Source organism: Dermacentor andersoni, chromosome 2, assembly GCF_023375885.2.
Source record: "Dermacentor andersoni chromosome 2, qqDerAnde1_hic_scaffold, whole genome shotgun sequence".
NCBI lineage: Eukaryota > Metazoa > Arthropoda > Arachnida > Ixodida > Ixodidae > Dermacentor > Dermacentor andersoni.
Window position 1 is genome coordinate 170,467,167 of NC_092815.1, and position 17,593 is coordinate 170,484,759.

At 43.3% G+C, this 17,593-nt stretch overlaps 1 protein-coding gene across 2 annotated transcripts in view; it reads left to right on the forward strand.

The window, feature by feature from the left end:
• The window catches only part of kdn (citrate synthase), a 58,234-nt gene that overhangs the window by 11,141 nt on the left and 29,500 nt on the right, over positions 1-17,593 (forward strand). Inside the window, exons 1-2 of one of the 2 annotated variants that reach the window (XM_055076046.2) lie at positions 11,867-11,888; positions 11,989-12,042. Coding sequence is in view for 1 of the 2 variants with exons in the window: in XM_050187271.3 (XP_050043228.1) it covers positions 11,989-12,042 (54 nt within the window). In the remaining variant the exon portion in view is untranslated. Of the gene's footprint in view, positions 1-11,866; positions 11,889-11,988; positions 12,043-17,593 lie in introns of those variants that run through there. The other variant, XM_050187271.3, reaches the window with a different exon arrangement.

Below are 17,593 nucleotides of genomic sequence, written 5' to 3' on the forward strand. Positions count from 1 at the left end.
CGCTCCGCGAAAGTTCTAGGCAAACACGTAGTACCTGTGCTTGCACACTCTGAACTTCTCGAAGGTTTGACTTGCACGTTTTAGCAAGCACGGGAGAGCTATAGCGTAGGAATCCGATAAAAAGCGCTGGATATAACTGTAGCATGGTGCCCACTGACGATCCCTACGTTTTGCCGGCGATGAACTTGAAGACGGGAACAACAGATGTGAGCTTCTTCTTCAAGTGGGCAACCTGAGGGCTCCAAGAAGGGTCCTTGTCAACAATGACACCCAAAAACCGATGATTTCTTTTGTAGGAGATAGGCTGGCCATTAATGCATACTGGATAACGAGTCATCGCTTTTCGCGTAAAAGCGACTAACGCACATTTTTCTGTTGAGATGGTAAGGCCTTGTGTGTGAAGATAGTGAGATGCCTGTGTTGCTGCTTTCTGTAGCCTTGCGCGAACCTGCAGATGAGTGACCACTGATGACCAGATGCAGATGTCGTCGGCATAGATTGAGACACACTGTTTCCGGTAAGGATTCAGCCAGCCCAAGAAGCGCGAGGTTGAAAAGAATATAGGGCTTAGAACACTGCCTTGGGTAATGCCTCGGCATGTGTAGTGGCCGGTAGTCAGACCATCTTCCATACGTACGAACAAGGACCTCTGTGTCAAGTAGTTTCTGATGCAACGATATACTCGCCCTCCTAGTTCAATTGTCAAAAGTGTGTCTAGAATGGGTTGATGGGAAACATTGTCGTAAGCGCCTTTCATGTCAAGAAAGAGCGCTACTGATAATCGTTTCCAAGATTTTTGCTGTTCTACAGATGACACTAAATCGATGACACTGTCAATCGATGAATGGCCTCGTCGAAATCCCGCCATAGAATCGGGGTAAATTTTGTGGTGTTCTAGGTACCATGCGAGACGCATGAGTATCATGCGCTCCATGAGCTTCCTGACTCAGCTGGCAAGTGCTATAGGCCGATACAATGCCAGTTCGAGTGGTGACTTTCCTGCTCTTAGAAGCGGTACCAGGTGGCTGTATTTCCATTCCTGTGGGACGACACCATCTTGCCATGAATTATTAAAAAGGCTGAGGAATTCTCTTCGTGCTTCTCAACCTAGGTGACGCAAAGCAGTATATGTTATGCCATCGGGCCCTGCTGAAGACAAACACCTACAGAGCACCATAGCAGCTTCTAACTCTTCCATAGAGAATGGAGCGTCCATACTTGTATTTCGTGGACCGGGGATGTCACCTAAAGCCATGTCAAAGACTAAAACTGTGCCGCCGGCGACTTTCGCACAAAATTCCTCTGCAACGTGTATCTCACGGCAGTTTTGATAGAGAGCAAGGGCGTTAAAAGGGTGTCGTTGCTGGGGTCTTGAGCAAAGAACCCGTAGGGTATATGCCACACATGGGAAACTGACTTGCGGGGGTCTAGTGACTCGCAAAAGCATTTCAATCTTTGATGCGCTAGCTTATCCATTCAGCGTCTTATCTTCTTTTGCATGCGCCGAGCTTCTCTGAGGTCAAGAATTGACTTTGTGCGCCTGTACCTCCTTTCTGCTCAGCAACGTAGCGCACGAAGCCTTTCCAATTCAATGTCATTCTCTGTATGCTTTGATGAATGTGTGAAGCAGCGTGTAGAATCTTGCATTGCATCTGCAATTACGTCTTCTAATGTGCGTGCGATATGTTTCTTGCATGTGTCTTCTACACGATCTTGAGACTGACCAGTCGATTTGGCAAGATACAATCGGTAATGGGGCGTCTAGTCCATCGATTCTCACATAGGTCAGAATATTACTTCCAGGGGTTTCAATATCAGTGAACCACTGCACGCTCAAAGTCAGGCAACGTGACACCCAAGTCAAGGCAGCTGATGTACGTTGTTCCTCGCAGAAATGTCAGGCTTCCGTCATTTAGAAGACACAGGTTGTGGCCTGATTCGAAGGATACTAGTGACCTGCCCCTCGAATTTATCCTGGAGCTTCCCCACATGTGGTGGTGAGCGTGTAAGTCCCCTGTTATTATCCAAGGACAGGGAGTAGCAGCCATAATATCTCTTGGCCTTTTGTTATCAAACTGACTTGTTTGGGAAAGGTAGATGCCAATAATAGTAAAAGACAGTCTCTTCTTTTTCACAGTAACACAGACGTATTGGTTACCATCGTGTGGTGCTACGGGTAGAGAAAAATACATAAGGTCTTTGCGAATGTAAACCAGAACCTTACTACTACGCACACATGTGTTTGAAACAAAAGGTTCATATCCTGATAGTCTTGTTGCACAAGATTGAAAAGTTGCTGGCCTGTTAAGGTTAGAGGCTTCACATGTGGCACTTGACAGGCCTTAGGCTTCACATGATGTTGCTTAACTTGATATCTGAGCTTTGGCAAATCAGGTATTTCCTTAACATCCTTTACCTTTTTTACCTTTACCTGATTGGAGCTTCACTGAGATTAGTATGAAACATGGTAATGTAGGAATTATTGAAGGTTTCACAAATTTAGTTTACTCTCTTGTTGTATGCTTCCGTCTGGCTTCATAGTAGGTGAAGTGAATGTAGCGGAGTTATAAGAGGGTGCATACTTAGGCTGGTGGGTGCATATTGCGAGCATGAGAAAACAGTGCAAGCATAGACGCTTTATTTGTCCATTCATTTCAACCTTGCAATATTCTCTCATGATCATACCACAAGTGATGAGCAATTTAAGTTCCTGCATCTTCAAATTTATTGTGTTCAGTGTATCCTTTTGTTATTTAATAGAATTTATCCACACTCTGCGTAAAACAAGGACGCTGTACCAAAAAACTGGGCTGCCTCCAACAATGTGACTTCAAAACTTTGCCAAGGAGTAAAAAAAAATTGTAAAAAGGAGCATTCAGCTTTGATAACCACTCTATGAGGTGCTGAAAGGACTGCCTGTAAAAAGAACATTTACCAACTCGTTTTATTGGTGTATTCAACTCGCAGTATCTTTTCTATTCCACGTATTTGGACTGTTGTATGCTGTTTTCCTCTGATAGTTGCATGACATGTTCCATAAGCACACTCTAAAACGCACACAAAAAACCTTTGCCATCTGCAGACAGATAACCAGTATAATTGCAACAAACTCCTTACTCCCTGTATTGTCATGTGCTGAGGCGTTGCTTATGAATGTGCATGGCTGCACCTTTTCTTGCCACTTCCTGCAACCTCTTTGCCAAGTGGTCATGTTCTCCCTTTGTTTACTGCTGAAAGTGTATACATGTGCATTAGCCAGAGCCACAAGCATTTCTCATGCCTCATTGACAGCATAGAAAAAGTAGAAAGAAAAAAATAAGGAATGAAACCCCTGCTTTCTATTCTGAAGCAGCCCAGGGGGAGCCTGCAGAGCGTCTGGCTCAGCTCCAGCAAGAGGAGTGTCTGTCGTCTCTTGTTCAAAGCCGAGTTGCGCACTGTGCATATGCACAGCTGCTGCGACGGTGACCTCCAGGCGTCTGTCCCGCGCACTCCGAGAATACAGGACAGATGCGAGCACTGCGCCGGCCTGCTTTGAACTCGTGTTCTCGCTGAGAGAAAACTGGCCGTAGCAACTTGCATATTGAGGACTTTGACATTGGATTCGGGGCGCAAGCACGCACTTGCGCATTGCGCAGCAGACGATGCTGCACCTTTCGGACGGCGATTCGTGCTGCCCTCCAGAGGTCTGTGCGTGTGACAGCCATGCTGTAGATAGATGGTTCCTGCCTTCATTATTACCACCGTATACTCTCTCCCCTCTTTCGCATGGCCTCGTGGGAAGGTCAGGTCCAGGTTGTCGGCTCTAAGTCAGTCTTCTTGCGCATCATGCTTTTAGCGCTTTCTTTGGGCTTCTTGTTTTTGTCTTTTGCATGCTCTGTTTTCCTTAAATATAACTGATTGCAACAGATGGAAGAACTCTTGACTAACAGTTTATTTGAGCAGTATTGACATTTATATGAAACATGTGAACACCAAAGCTTGAGCAGAACTGTGGTCAGAAAATCTATTGTGTCTCTTGAAAACAGGCTTAAGACGTAAGGACAGAAAGAGTGAACACGGTGTTTGTTTTGTCCTTTTGCCGTTGTGTCCCACTTGGCAACTGTTTTTGAGATGTGACCTTGCAGCAGCTGGCCCAACCAATTTCATCGCAGTGTGGAATTCATTCTTACTTCTAATAATTCTAAACGTTTCACTTTATTGCGCAGGCTTGCTAGCTGCTCAAGTAAAGTGCTTGTTAAGGGCTAGTACCATTTCTTTGTCCGTAGAATTCAGCTCTGCTATAGGAAATGTGCTCCTACTAAGTCTTCTGGGCACCTCGCTGAGCCATTGCATGCTTGTGAAGGTTGAGTTATTGCATGCGTAGTGTTGAGCTATAATGTCGAGCACTAACTCGAGCCATTGTGCTTCAATGTCGCAGTTGCGCAGCAAAGTGTGATGTTGATGCTAATTTGTACATACCGCATTTGTTCATAAAAACTGGAATTGACAAACATGGGTTCGCAATTCTGACAGGTGCTTTTGTCTCTAAGGGCTTTCAGGGTTGCATTTCAATATAGGAGGTTCAGGAGGTGCACATAGTTTTCGGTTTTTCCTGTTTGGCTGGAGCAGGAAAATGCAGTGGCCTCCACCTCTACCATTGCATGGCATATGTGGACAGCGCAGCAAGAACTTGCTTATGCTCTTTGATATGTGTCATTTTCTTTGTAGTTTAATAGTAAAAACAGTGCTTTAACCCCACAAAGCTCAGCGTATCATTTCTGATGTGCTGAATTTGATGCCTAAAAATTCAGATTTAAGCACACAAGACCTTATCTAGAGCCCACACTAGTGTTTTTGATGTACTGGGGGGAGTTTTCAGTTATAGGTAGTTAAGCAAATCAATTACAAGTAATTACAATGCTAATCAATATTTCCTCAATTATCATTTCACTGTTTTCTTTGTACCAATATACACATACATTTCATGGACAAATATATGTGACCAAGTTGTTTTAATTTTATTTGATGTGGAGTGGTGTTTGGGCTTTGTGGGGTTAAGCTTTGACAAGCATGTTCTCCCTTCATTTTTAATTAATATTTTGTATTCGTAGTTGCCTCAATGCCATTCATCAATAAAGATGACAGAGAACTTTGAAAATTCTGTTTAAGTATGTGTAATAGTTGGATGAATAAATAATTCTGCACCAGTTATTTAATAAGATGCCCTGAACTTTTTCTGTTCGTATGTGTTGCGCTTATGAGACCGGAGTGGGTTGTAATAGCTTGGTTTTTCTGAGTCAAGTAAAAGGCACTGAAGGAAATAAATTCGGATAAAATTGCCTGCGAATACAATAGACATTTTATTGTAGCAGCAGTTCAAGAGCGATCACATTTTCATGCCACATATACTGATGACTAGTTATGCAATATATTATCTCTTAGCTTAACATACATAATGTCAACAATCGTGAAGCAAATAATAAATAAAAAAAAAAGCAAGGCACTCGCTGTTCCTAAGGCACCATGAAATTCGCTGACTTGGAGACTACAGATGTCTGTAATTGAGCGTTGCTGTTCGCGTTATGTCTGCGCTTTTATGGTTTCTAAAGGAACGCTTGGTGTAGGAGCTCATTTTTAGATTCAGTGCTCTTCAGTGGAACAAAACTTGCTTAAATGGAACTGACACCTCCTGTTAAAAGTGCATTGCTCGTCCACTGCCTTGGCATTTAGCAGTGCTGGCTAACTTCACATGGCTAATCTTGTACACCCATACCCAAGGAACTGGCGAGAGATATGGTGCCACGCTGGCTTAACTGGTAAAGTACCACATAGGTATGGGATGTGGGCTCGATCTTCGCCTGCAGCAAGTTATCTTTTATTCACTTTCATTTCCCTTTGCCTGATTATTTATACATTTCAATTAAACGTAATGATTACCCCATGCTTCCTCCGGCTTTACATTCTGTCACTTGGCATTGTTGTGGCTAACAAAACATAGAGCCCCTTAGTTACCTTGATTCTTCTTTCATTAAATCTAACTAGCAGATAAATGGAACATGGGCACTGATTGTGCTTTGACAGGCACAGTGCTTAGATATTTTGGTTAGACAGAACCCTTTTCTTGTTGACCAGTTGAGCAGCACTGGCGCCTAAACTATTATTATATTACACAGGAAATGACAGTGGACGCTAACTTAAATACCCGAGGGACTCCATTAATACAGCTGCTCACATTGTGATATCAACACCTCATTTGTGGTGTCCGCTTGCGCAAGAGTGCATTACTCTGCCCCCTTTCCACTGTGTGCTGCAATAAGAACAGTGAAATGGCAATGACACATTACCTTATGCTTCTTATGATAATGGATCAGGTGACAATTTAGATTGTGAAGATGCAAGGACTTGTGACGATGACCTGGACACTTTGTGTGATCCAGTGTGCACTGCATTATCATACTAAGCCGCAAGGATGGCATTGAAATTCTGCAGTTGCTTTTAACATGACAATAAACTGCTCCGAATTGTCGCGCAACCTTTGACCAGTGCACATATTGCATAATAGAAGCTACAAAAACTTAAACAAGGAACATTCACTTAATGTCCTCTTTTGTGCATCCCAGTGACATTAACCTCCTTAAGAACTTTTTCTCTTTTACCCGCCGTGGTTGCTCAGTGGCTATGTTGTTGGGCTGCTGAGCGCAAAGTCGTGGGATCGAAGGTCGTGGATCGATGGGGGCGAAATGCGAAAACACCTGTGTACTTAGATTTAGGGGCACGTTAAAGAACCCCATGTGGTCGAAATTTCCAGAGTCCTCCACTATGGTGTGCCTCATAATCAGAAAGTGGTTTTGGCACGTAAAACCCCATAATCTAATTTTAACTGTTTCTCTTTTCTCGAAAAATACCATATTGACTAATTTCCTGATGTGGTGTGCCCTCATCACATGGTTAGCAAACAGTAATATGTTGGCAAATATTGTGGGAAATCTAGTTCAATAAAGTGATAACGATAGAATGTCTACTGCAATCTATGTTGTGAGGACGGTTGGCCATAAGCCAGAAAAGTGGCGATAGTCATGACGAGCTGAGGTCACCAGGATCCCTGACGCCTTGCAACACTTCTTTCAAGCTTCCGTATTAGCTCTAGTTATATTAGTTCTTGCCATGTCAGAGCAAGAAAGGAGAAAAAGAATTGTGATAATTAACGCACAAAGAAACCCGTGTTATTGATCAGAGAAATTTCAAAATGCAAGAAAAATTAGTTGCCCTCAACTCGTATTCTCACATTGCTATATGCCACATTTCACTCTCCCATGACATCATAGGGTAATACCAATAGCAGCAGGGCATTGGGGGAAGCCTGTGCACCATTGTTTCCAAGCTTACTCGGCCTGTTGGTGGCATTCCTATGGTCTCCGTTCCTATGATCTTGGAGGCCACAGCGTTACTTGAATGGCTACAACAGCTGCCGTGAGGCGTTCGTTCGTGTGCCATGGTTGGAAAACCTTGCCATTAGCTGTGTGCTAATCGGGCAGTGCTTAAAATGGTTGTAAAACATAATGCCATAGTTTATTTTCGCAGTACTCACAGCATCATGCCAGCATAATTTGCACGTTACATTTGCAACCAATGATAACAGTGCCACTCGTTGACGTCAAGTTCGTCGCACAACGTGCACGAAATCACCGCGTCATGATGCTGCTATCGGTGCTGCCCAGAAACTTTTCTCGGGGCCAGTTGTCTTCAGGGAATAACAAACCCCCCCCCCCCCCTTTTTTTTCTTTTTCTGGGGAACTCCGAAGATAAACTTACGTTTAAATATATTGGTAAATTGCATATTCAGATTACCAAAAAAAAATGACATTCTTACCATAGGCAAGCACTTGGTGAAAAAAAAAACATACATTAAGGTGCCATCTTGAAGTTCTCACAGTATCTCTTCTAGACAATATCATATGGCATTATAGATTTCAGTAGTGTCTGCTTTGAACCAAGTCTCCATTCACGATAAAGCTGACCTCTGTGGTATTCGAAGTGTGTAATCTAGCAGGCTAGCTTAAATTAACATTTCTATCTGGTGTCAGCAATTATAACCCCTTAGCTATGCACCAAATTCAGCGCTATTCATAGGATATTTAATTATCATCGAATTTTGTGCCTGTTATTCATGGTTGTTGGTGACGAAAAGATCTTATAAAGCACCATTAACCCTCTGTGTCACTGACGTACCCATACATTCTCTGCTGTCTCCAGTCGAATGTGCACAGTAACTTGAAGTTGGCATGCTTCGAGGTAGTTCCGCTATCTGTTGTATATTTCTAAAAGCATATTTCCCTATCTCTAGGTTTTGCTCAGTCTACGTTTTTGTTGGTGTGCTGCCTAACGCACCCCTTCGTGGACGTGATTGTGCCACACGGAACGTGTGTCTGAAATTGGAGGAAGGGTTCTCAGACTTTGTGCACCACTACCGGGGCAATTGTCCGTTCAAATATTCTGCCATTTGTCATGTGTCCACATAATTTTCGTTCTTTTACCCTGACACGGGGGCATTATCGCGGATGCATGTTTGTGAGAACAAAACTAGATAAGAGATAGAAAAGGAATGTGAGGACCATACTAACAATACATTTGCCATTAACCGTATAATTTTTTTTCCCCTTCTGCATAACCAAAAATAAACCATTGAGTTCGTTTTATAATATGGAAGAAAAATAACTCACCACGAGGGCATTACCTGTGAGAAAGCACGACACTCTGTGCCCGACACTGAAAGGGCCAAGACATGGAATGTTCCATACATTTCCTGGGCTTTGCTTGGATGTAGTAAACATTCTTGTGCAGCTTCTGCAACTGAGAAAGTGGCATCATTTGCATTTGCATTTGAACAGCCATGTATCAGCATGAACAATTCTTCACCTCATAAATTTCTTATTGTTTGACATCAGAAAATTATCATGCACAAGTGTTGATAAGCTTTTATACAGAGGGGTAAATTTTAAGTTTCCAGAATTTTTAAAATCGCCTGTTGGAGATAACAATTCTAGTACTTGAGCTGGAGTAATCGGAAAAACGGGCATTATTTGCATGAGAATTCAAAATACATATTCAACTAATTTAGAAGAGTTGCTAATTAAATTCTTAATGAAAGCTTTACTGCACATATTGCAATTTACTAATTGTAGCCATTTAGTTTGCAAGACGTGTCCACTTGTAATGAATTTACAGAATGACCCCAGTTGGAAGATATGCGCCATCAAACTCGCTGTAAAAATGCACTGTTGTTCTACTTACTTTTTTTTAACAAAACGCTTTTTCATCCATTGAAGCATGTAACTGCCATGCCCATGTATATCGTCCCACAATTTGGGAAATATATTGAAACTGCTGTCATCCTGGAAATTCATTGCAGGTGTTCTTGCAAACTCACAGACTACAATTCGTAAATTGCAATATGGGCCATAAGGTAATAAGTGACTTAATGAATTTTCATTCATTATTTGAGTATGTGTTTCTTTTTCTCATGCCAGTAATGTCTGCTTCTTCTAATAATATAGTTCAAGGACAAGAATTATGCTATATGCCACAGACGATTTTTAAAAATTCCAGGAAACTTAAAAATGATCACCCTGTATATAATATACACAATTATTTATGAGGGGCACTTTAGCAAAGTTTAAGTGCAATATAACGTCTACGAGTTGTTTCTGTTTGTGAAGCGACTACTATACTGCAGTATCTATGTTGCAGTTTACTCTTTCTCTTTAGGTTTCAGTCAACAATCAACGTTGTGTCTTATTGCAGTGTATCACTACAGCCAACAGGTGGTGTCTGAATTTCATTCTAGAGTGGGCAAATATTTAAATTTTTTAATACAAATTGAATATTACATGTTCAACTTCATATATTACATATTTGTTATTTTTTAATATCTAAACTAACCACATATTTCACGACAACCAACTGTTAATGTCCGGCTGCTGTTCTCCGTCTGCTAACTAAAGTGTCTCAAGTTATCAGAAGTGAAACAACACAAAAGTTTTTAAAGCAATGCAGAAGCAGAATAGGTAATGAAAGCTTTGTTTTCAATTTTGCAACGGAAGCGTATATGGCAACCTGTAATTTGAAAGGTGTAAGCGTTCTATGTCTACCAAACGAGGAAAGCCATCCATCTGTAACGTGACATGAGATAGGGCCCGCGGCAGCGAGCGAATCAACCTTCGTGTTGTCTCTTGCTTCAATGTGAACTAAGCGGCGAGAATACAGCACACATGAAGCTATCAGCATGTGGCGAGCTCTGTCCTCATCGCAGATCGCTTTCAAGATAGGGCCCACGTGGCCGCACCATAAGCAGTCACCACCGCAGTATGGTTGGTCATGGTTCATAATGGTTCGCATCGAAAGGAGGCAGCGTCGTCGACCACATCTACATGCGAGGCCTAGCGAACATCACACAGTTCAATTACGTCATGTACTACAGCACACATCGTCAGCCAGTGCTCGCCTTCTGTGAAGTAGTGGCATCGTCCAAATGCACCATCATATAACACGAGTGAACATTGCTGTTACTCGACTCTTCTTCGTTTTCTCGTGCTGGTCTCGGTTAACATATTGGTGTCGCAACCGTGCTCTTCCATGTCATGATTCTTTCACGGTGTTTCTCTTGATTATCCCAAACACAGCAGCATATGACGATGAAATGGCAGGTGATTAGTTGCAAATGCTTACATATCATTCAAATAAGTTATAGTTTGTATCTTAGTGTTTCTTGCAGTAGAGTCATGTCGAAATTTTATGTTTTAGGCTACAACCAGTTATGTTTTCCTTGCATTGGGCCCTTTTACATACTTCTGCGGCACAAAAGTCGTTTCACAAGCTTTTTTTTTTTCATAATTTCTTATATTTGTTCAACATTCATTAATTTAGTGTTTTTGGAAAGCTAGTCATACAGCAGCCATTCATTCTTGTAGAGCTTGTTTACAGCCAGGCTCTGTAAAGATGTGGAGAGGTTATTCATGTAGTTCTTTTAATGAGAATTAGTGATGTTGCATTTAAAACTGGTCCAATTTTTCATGACAGTTTGTTGTCTTTTCTTCAATCAATGCAGGCATGGTGCCTAATTACGCCAAAATAAATGTGCCTGTTGTAAATATATGTGTCTGCATTGGACTGTGATATTCAGTTCAATATTTGACACTTACTATTCGTATTCGGAAAAGTTTATATTTGCCCACCTCTAGTACATACCCAAATTAGATGCAAGAAGTGTGGGTTGGCAGAACAATGCATTTGCAAGTCACACGAGTTAACCAGCACATGTCACTGCGTCACGTGACATGTCGCCCACCTTCTGTCCAGATGAATGCTATGCATGCGTGCCTCTTCTTTTCTCTTTTTTTTTTTAATGGCAGACATGTCCCACACTGCAGCTGGCCACTGGGTGCACCTGCATTGTTTGAAGTGAATTTGATTTTGTCTCGTAGAGGCTACGCACCTACCTGTTTCTACCGGGCTTGAGCACTATTGCTGTGCATGTTAAAGCTCCAGTCAGTATCGCTCGAGCCACTTAAAGTGTAAAAAGAGCATCAGTCTAAAAGAGCGTAAAAGTGCAATGCAATTTCTTGTACCTTTTCTTGGTTTATATTGCAGAAGACAAAAGAAAGAACTTGCAGTGTGTTAAAGCTGATCAGTTGACCTCTGATGTGTAAAGTGTGTAAAGAGGTGTTCAAAAAAACACGCAGTGGCCATGATGTGTTTACGGCACTTGTGATTGCTTCCCGCTCTTGCAATACACAGAAGAATGGCCTTCGAGATTTGTTCCCATTACTCTAAAAAGGAGCCATTGCTGAAGGGCGCAGTGCCGACACAACCTATGAAAGAACATTTTCTCTGGGCAAGAGGGCACCCCTAAGGTACAAATAGGCCTTAGTAAATGCCCTCTTAAACTAAATAGCAAGCTATGCTGTGTGCCTCTATGTTGTTAATCGTGTGTGAATCCTTTTCTATTTGCAGAAATGCCTCCCAGCACTTTCCGTGTTCTCCAGGAATATTTCGGCAGACTCCACGGTGAGCAGCATTACTGCTTTTCCTGCCGTGCCTGTTGGACAAGCAACAGTAGCTCAGTGTCGAAGGATGCAGTAACACAGTACTCCTTATTGCTGTAACCCCATTCATTCACTGTTTGCGCTTTTTCTTCTTGTCAGTACAAACCAGTTTGTCCTTTTTTCTTGTATGTCTGTAGACAAAGGCGTAACAGTCAAATGCAATTACATTGGTCGCTGTTACTATGGAATTGCATGTATAGTGAAGAGGATGTGTTTTGTGAATGAAGTTGCAATGTATCTTTAAGCAAATTGCTTTGTTTGCCGAAATAACCTACACAGTAGTGCCGCTGATGAACTGACATTTGGAGCAATTTTTGGAGCAGTTTGGAGCACCCAAATACAGATTTCGGAGCAGTTTAGAGCTAATAAATGCGATCCGCTGGACACGTCCTAAGCTATTTCGAACGCTTGAAATTGGCAAGAGTTATTCTGGAAAGTATTTGCTTGCTGTAAAGCAATGCTGCTCTATGTTGAAATACAAAGTAAGGGAAACCTAAATTTGAACATCCCTTTAATTTAAATGAAGACAACATACCTCTTCACACAGCGTGCTGTAATTAGTTTACTTCAAATTGAGTGAAGCTGCTCAGACATTGCCTTTTACATGTTGTTAATTTTTCGTTGACTGCTGCCAGTTTAGCAATGTTTTCAACAAGGCTCTGGCATCATTCAGAAACACCTGGCAAGGCTGAGTGTCATCAATGCTCTTCTCAGCCAGGCATTCCACTCGATTCTATATGCCGCCCTTATCATCCACCGCTCACGGCCAGCTGATACCATAGATAATGCAGGACCACTGACGAAGCACAAGAAGGAGTGGTTCCAGGAAAAGGCATCGCTACAAAATCTCAGTCCTGTTATGTTGCCAAAGGTTGAAGGTTCGGTGCACGTGTTGATTGTCCTTCCGTCTATCTTTGGCGAAAACATGACAGTGGTAGAGATATGGACTGACCAGATCGTAGGCAAGCATACATGCATGCAGGAACGTGTTGATAAAGCTCGGCTTTATTTTTGGACGATTCCTTTTAGGGATACTTTCGCTTTCGGCACATATCGTGCGACTGTCACCGAACATGTGACGGACGAATATGTTGATGCGCAATGCCAAGAAGGCCGTCGCTCGTAGATGCTGATGTTTCTGATGCTAGTGATGCAGAATGCTGTGAAAGTGAACATATCCTCGAAAGTGGTCATCCGATAATATGGCACTTCTTTAGCCACTTGTGGAATAAAGTCTCTTGTTTTCTTTCAAATTTGGATATTTCCAACTCCCCATTATCCTGACTTTTATGCGATACCCGTTGAGCCCGAATTATCGGTCAGCAACGTATAGATAACATAGTTTGATCTATGAAGGCGCTTTAGTCATGCGTGCTATGCAACGTCTGTGAATCGCTGCAGCCACACACATAATGCGCAATTACTAATTTTCGCACACTTTGGCGCAAAATCTTGTTTTTTTGTCAGGATGGCGCTGGAAATCTCGTTTGGCGCCATTTGGTGCACTAGTGGGAGCATTGCCTACAGGTTTTAATGCTGTTTTGTTACAAACAGATGAAAACACCATTCAATTCTGGGACACCAGGCCCTTTCGGCCCTGGTGTCCTATAAAAAGGACACAAAGAGAAATGGTTCTTAAATTGTGACAAAATGGTTAGAAAACTTAAGGAAGAACTTAAGCTATTCTCGATACATCTCTGCCAGCATAAGCAGCAATTTCTTTATCATTGTCTTACTAAGAATACCCTAGTTAAAGACAAACAATGGTGACTTTTTAAAGGCTAAATTAGGCAAGCAGTTCTAGTTTTATCTGGAACCTCCTGTCTTGTGTAACATTCCCCAATTTTTATAAAAGCAGAATGGTTCTTTCAAGTTAGCGAAAAAAATACATAAAAAACTGACTGAAGTGGACAGACTGGAGGCCTGTAGCCGTGACATTAGCAGTGACATTATGATATACACATGCCAATAATGTAAGGGCTAGGGTGTGACACTTTGCGGCTGTGTCCAACTGCAACAATTATTTTGTATTCTTCTATCGGATCACTCTTGATTTAAAAGCTACCATATTTTCCCGTCTATAAGTCACACCTTTGTATAAAAGTCACACTCCCATCAAAATGGCAGTTTTTCCGAGAAAAAAAAAATGTACAAGTTGCACCGGCGTATACGATGCACCTGTTCATTTGGTAAGTGATTTAGAAAAAAGTAGAGTGGCATTTCACTTTGTGAACGTGGGTCACTCACAAGCAATGATATGGACATATATCCAGGTGCATTTCTGCTGTCGTGGTCGCCGCGATGTTCTGTATAAAGTCCAAGGGCGATAACATCGTCCCCGTGCGCTGTACGCTGTATATGCGAGTGAAAGCATGCGACGGTGAGCCGAATCACGCACAAGGGAGGAAGGCAGCGTAGGAGGGAGGAGGGGAGGGGGGGTGGCTCGTACTGTGGTAGCAACTGGGTAGTTTGCGCAGCAGTGTGCGGCTATTTTCTTCTTTTTGATATTTGAGTAGTGTTGCAGTACTTGTAAGGGACACTAAAGGCAAACATTAAGTCAAGCTAAAGTGATAGATTAGTGCTTGAGAATCTCTAAGGCGTCAATATTATCGCGAACAGAGGCTTAAAGGGACCCTGAAACGCTTTTGACGATTTTCTACAAACGTACTGAGTCGTTAGGGTAGGTCCTTCTGATCATTAATTGACACATCTAAGTGCTCTGTGTAAAGCGTGTAATTTATTATAAGGGTTTAAAAATGCACATCGCTGCCGATCGCAGCACACTGCTCGGCGGAATTTTAAGCCGCCCCTACCCATATGATCGAAATCACCCATACGACGTCAGTGGGGCGAGCTATACGATTGGCTGACCAGGGCACGTGATCGATAATTTTTCCAACTTTATGGTAAACAAATGATCTTCGTAATACTTGGAATGTTAGTTAATTTGTTTTTATAAGAAGAAAGTAACATAAAGAGAATGCACAAGAACAATTTTTCAGTACACTTAAGCACTTCCGGCACACAGCAAGTGTCGTCTGCTTGTGTACAACGTACTCCATTTTGACGAGAGCTCCGCGGTCAGAGTTGGTCTCAGTCTTTTCGCGAGCACCATGATTCGACTTTGTTGCCTTGTGGACTGCAAACGTAGCGACTGGCAATATGTCAAGCTGCGACATCGTGTCCCTCTGCAAGGCAGCTTTCAAGCAAACTGGCTGCTGCGCATTGGAGTGCCGCTATCCGATCGGCGCCAGGATTTGCGCGTTTGTGGCCGTTACTTTACACCCGAAGATTACTAACGCAATAGCGTTTCGCGAGTCCGGTATTAGGGCAAACGCAAGCGCAAGAGGACAGGCTCTGGCCACTTGACTCTGCCGTAGCGGGATAAGCCATGAGATGAGCAGAAGGGTAAATGTGAATGGTCTGCATGGTGCAGCCACCTGGTGGCACAGAGCTCAACCATACACAGTAGCAGCAACGAAGTGTATTCTTCTTTGCTGCTGGTGTGTATTTTTTGCAGGAGTGTAATCATCAACACGTTGTTTTTATAAATGTTTAAAATGTTTAAAACTTGGTTAGAGCAATATTAGCGCTTTGTTTGGCTGGTTAAGGGCTGCGCCAACAAGTGTCTGGACTGTGCGACCGATCAGGCCGCTCACGTACGTCTACGCTAAAGTTCCTTCATCAGCTTTAATTTATGCCTCCAGTCATTCGCCGAAATGACCAGCTTGCCTGTGGTTACCGGAATACCAGACACGTTCGGCGCTACGACAAAATGCTCGCAACGCACGCTGCTTCGATAGCTGTCGCTTGGGGTCGACGGCCAAGCGGCTAGCGGAGAGGTCTCGCGCGAGCGGGGGCGGGCTCCAAAACAACCGGAAGTGGACGATGTGACGTCGCATCGTGATGCAGAACCAGTGAAGGCGGAGCTTAGCCCCGCTCGCTCGGCGAACGAGTTGAGAAGGAAAGGCATGGCTAGGGAGGAGGGTAACTGCTAATCGCTTGTAGCTCCGTTAATACGTAACACTTCACTTAAATTGTGCTGCGAATGTTGTACTTAAGCTGTACCCTACGCGTTAACAAAATTTGTCCGAACCGTTTCAGGGGCCCTTTAACCCTTTCGCTGTCGGACGTTTCTGGCCGTGACGCACCCCCAGTGTCGGCTTGGTTTCAGGGAACGAGCATAACAGGGAATGAACACAGCAATTTATTTTTGATTATGATTGGTATACAAATAACATAGTCAATGCAATATGCACATTTCAGTGTTCTGCAGCTGTTGTTAGTAAACATCATCATCATCATCAGCCTGACTATAAAATCTGTTCAACATCCGAATCTGACGATGCGGAACCCTCTTCGTCTCAAGCGACTTTGTCCGAGTCCGAATCCGAGCTCGGCTCGTATTCTGAATCGGAATTCAGCCACCGCTCCCATGAGCAGACGAAGGTCCCGCGCGCCGAGCCATCCGAAAGTAACCGCGCGCAGGGAGGATGCGCTTTCAGTCGCCCGCGCAACGGAGAGAAATGGGACGTTGCGTGATCAAGAAGACAGAGGGAGATGAAAAAAGGCTAAACAAAGTTCGAAGGGCTTTACGTTTACTGCTGCAAGTCGGAAGCGAGGGTGCGGCGAGAAAGCGAAAGCAGCAATCGAGTCACCCCTTTTGGAGAGGCAACGGCACGTGCGCCTGAACTTGACGCGCCGTAGCAGGCACACCAACAGAATAAAAATAAAAACCTTCAAACCCGCGGAGAAGGAAGAACAACCCTTGAACCCATAACCACACGCGCGCGACGCATGATCCAGCGAACGCGGAGCCACCGCGCCACTCAGCAAAGAGAAAGTGGGGAGTGGCAGTCGCACCGTACTCTTCAATACATGGGTTAACACAGGTCGGAGCGAATATACGAACTTGTAGAAAGAGTCAACAGATGGCGTGGCCAATCCAGGAGCGCCTGTTTTTGCGCTCAGGCGCGAAATTTTGAACGCGCGATAGAGAACGTACCGGTACGTCAGTGACACCGTGGGGGCGAAGCGCGATGACGTACCGGTACGTCAGTGACAGCGAAAGGGTTAATAATCGAGAAACTGTGGTAAATGCAGGACATGATTAGAGACTCCCCCAGGACGTTCAAGAACTTGCCTGATGACGAAAGCACTCCTCAGTTAAATTCTGTCACTAGTACTCAACCACTCCTTGCAAAAGACAGCATTGGATTGTATAATAAGATGAAACAAAAAGCTACTTGTCCAGTTATATTTCATTTTTAGAAAAAAGAACTAATTGAAATTACCCTTCACAGTGACGCGGGCACTTGGAAGGCTTTATTTTCGCACAACTCCGCGCCGCCAACACTTTCGTGTTTCAGTAGTTTCGTTATAGCGTAGTTCTGCACTGGTTTTGCTGGCTCGCAGAACTCGCACAAACTGCAAATAGCAGAGAATTCAAGTTCCATGTTATGTCACAGGACGTCCGAACGGTCTACGCCACTTGACCAAAAAGCAGCTGTAGC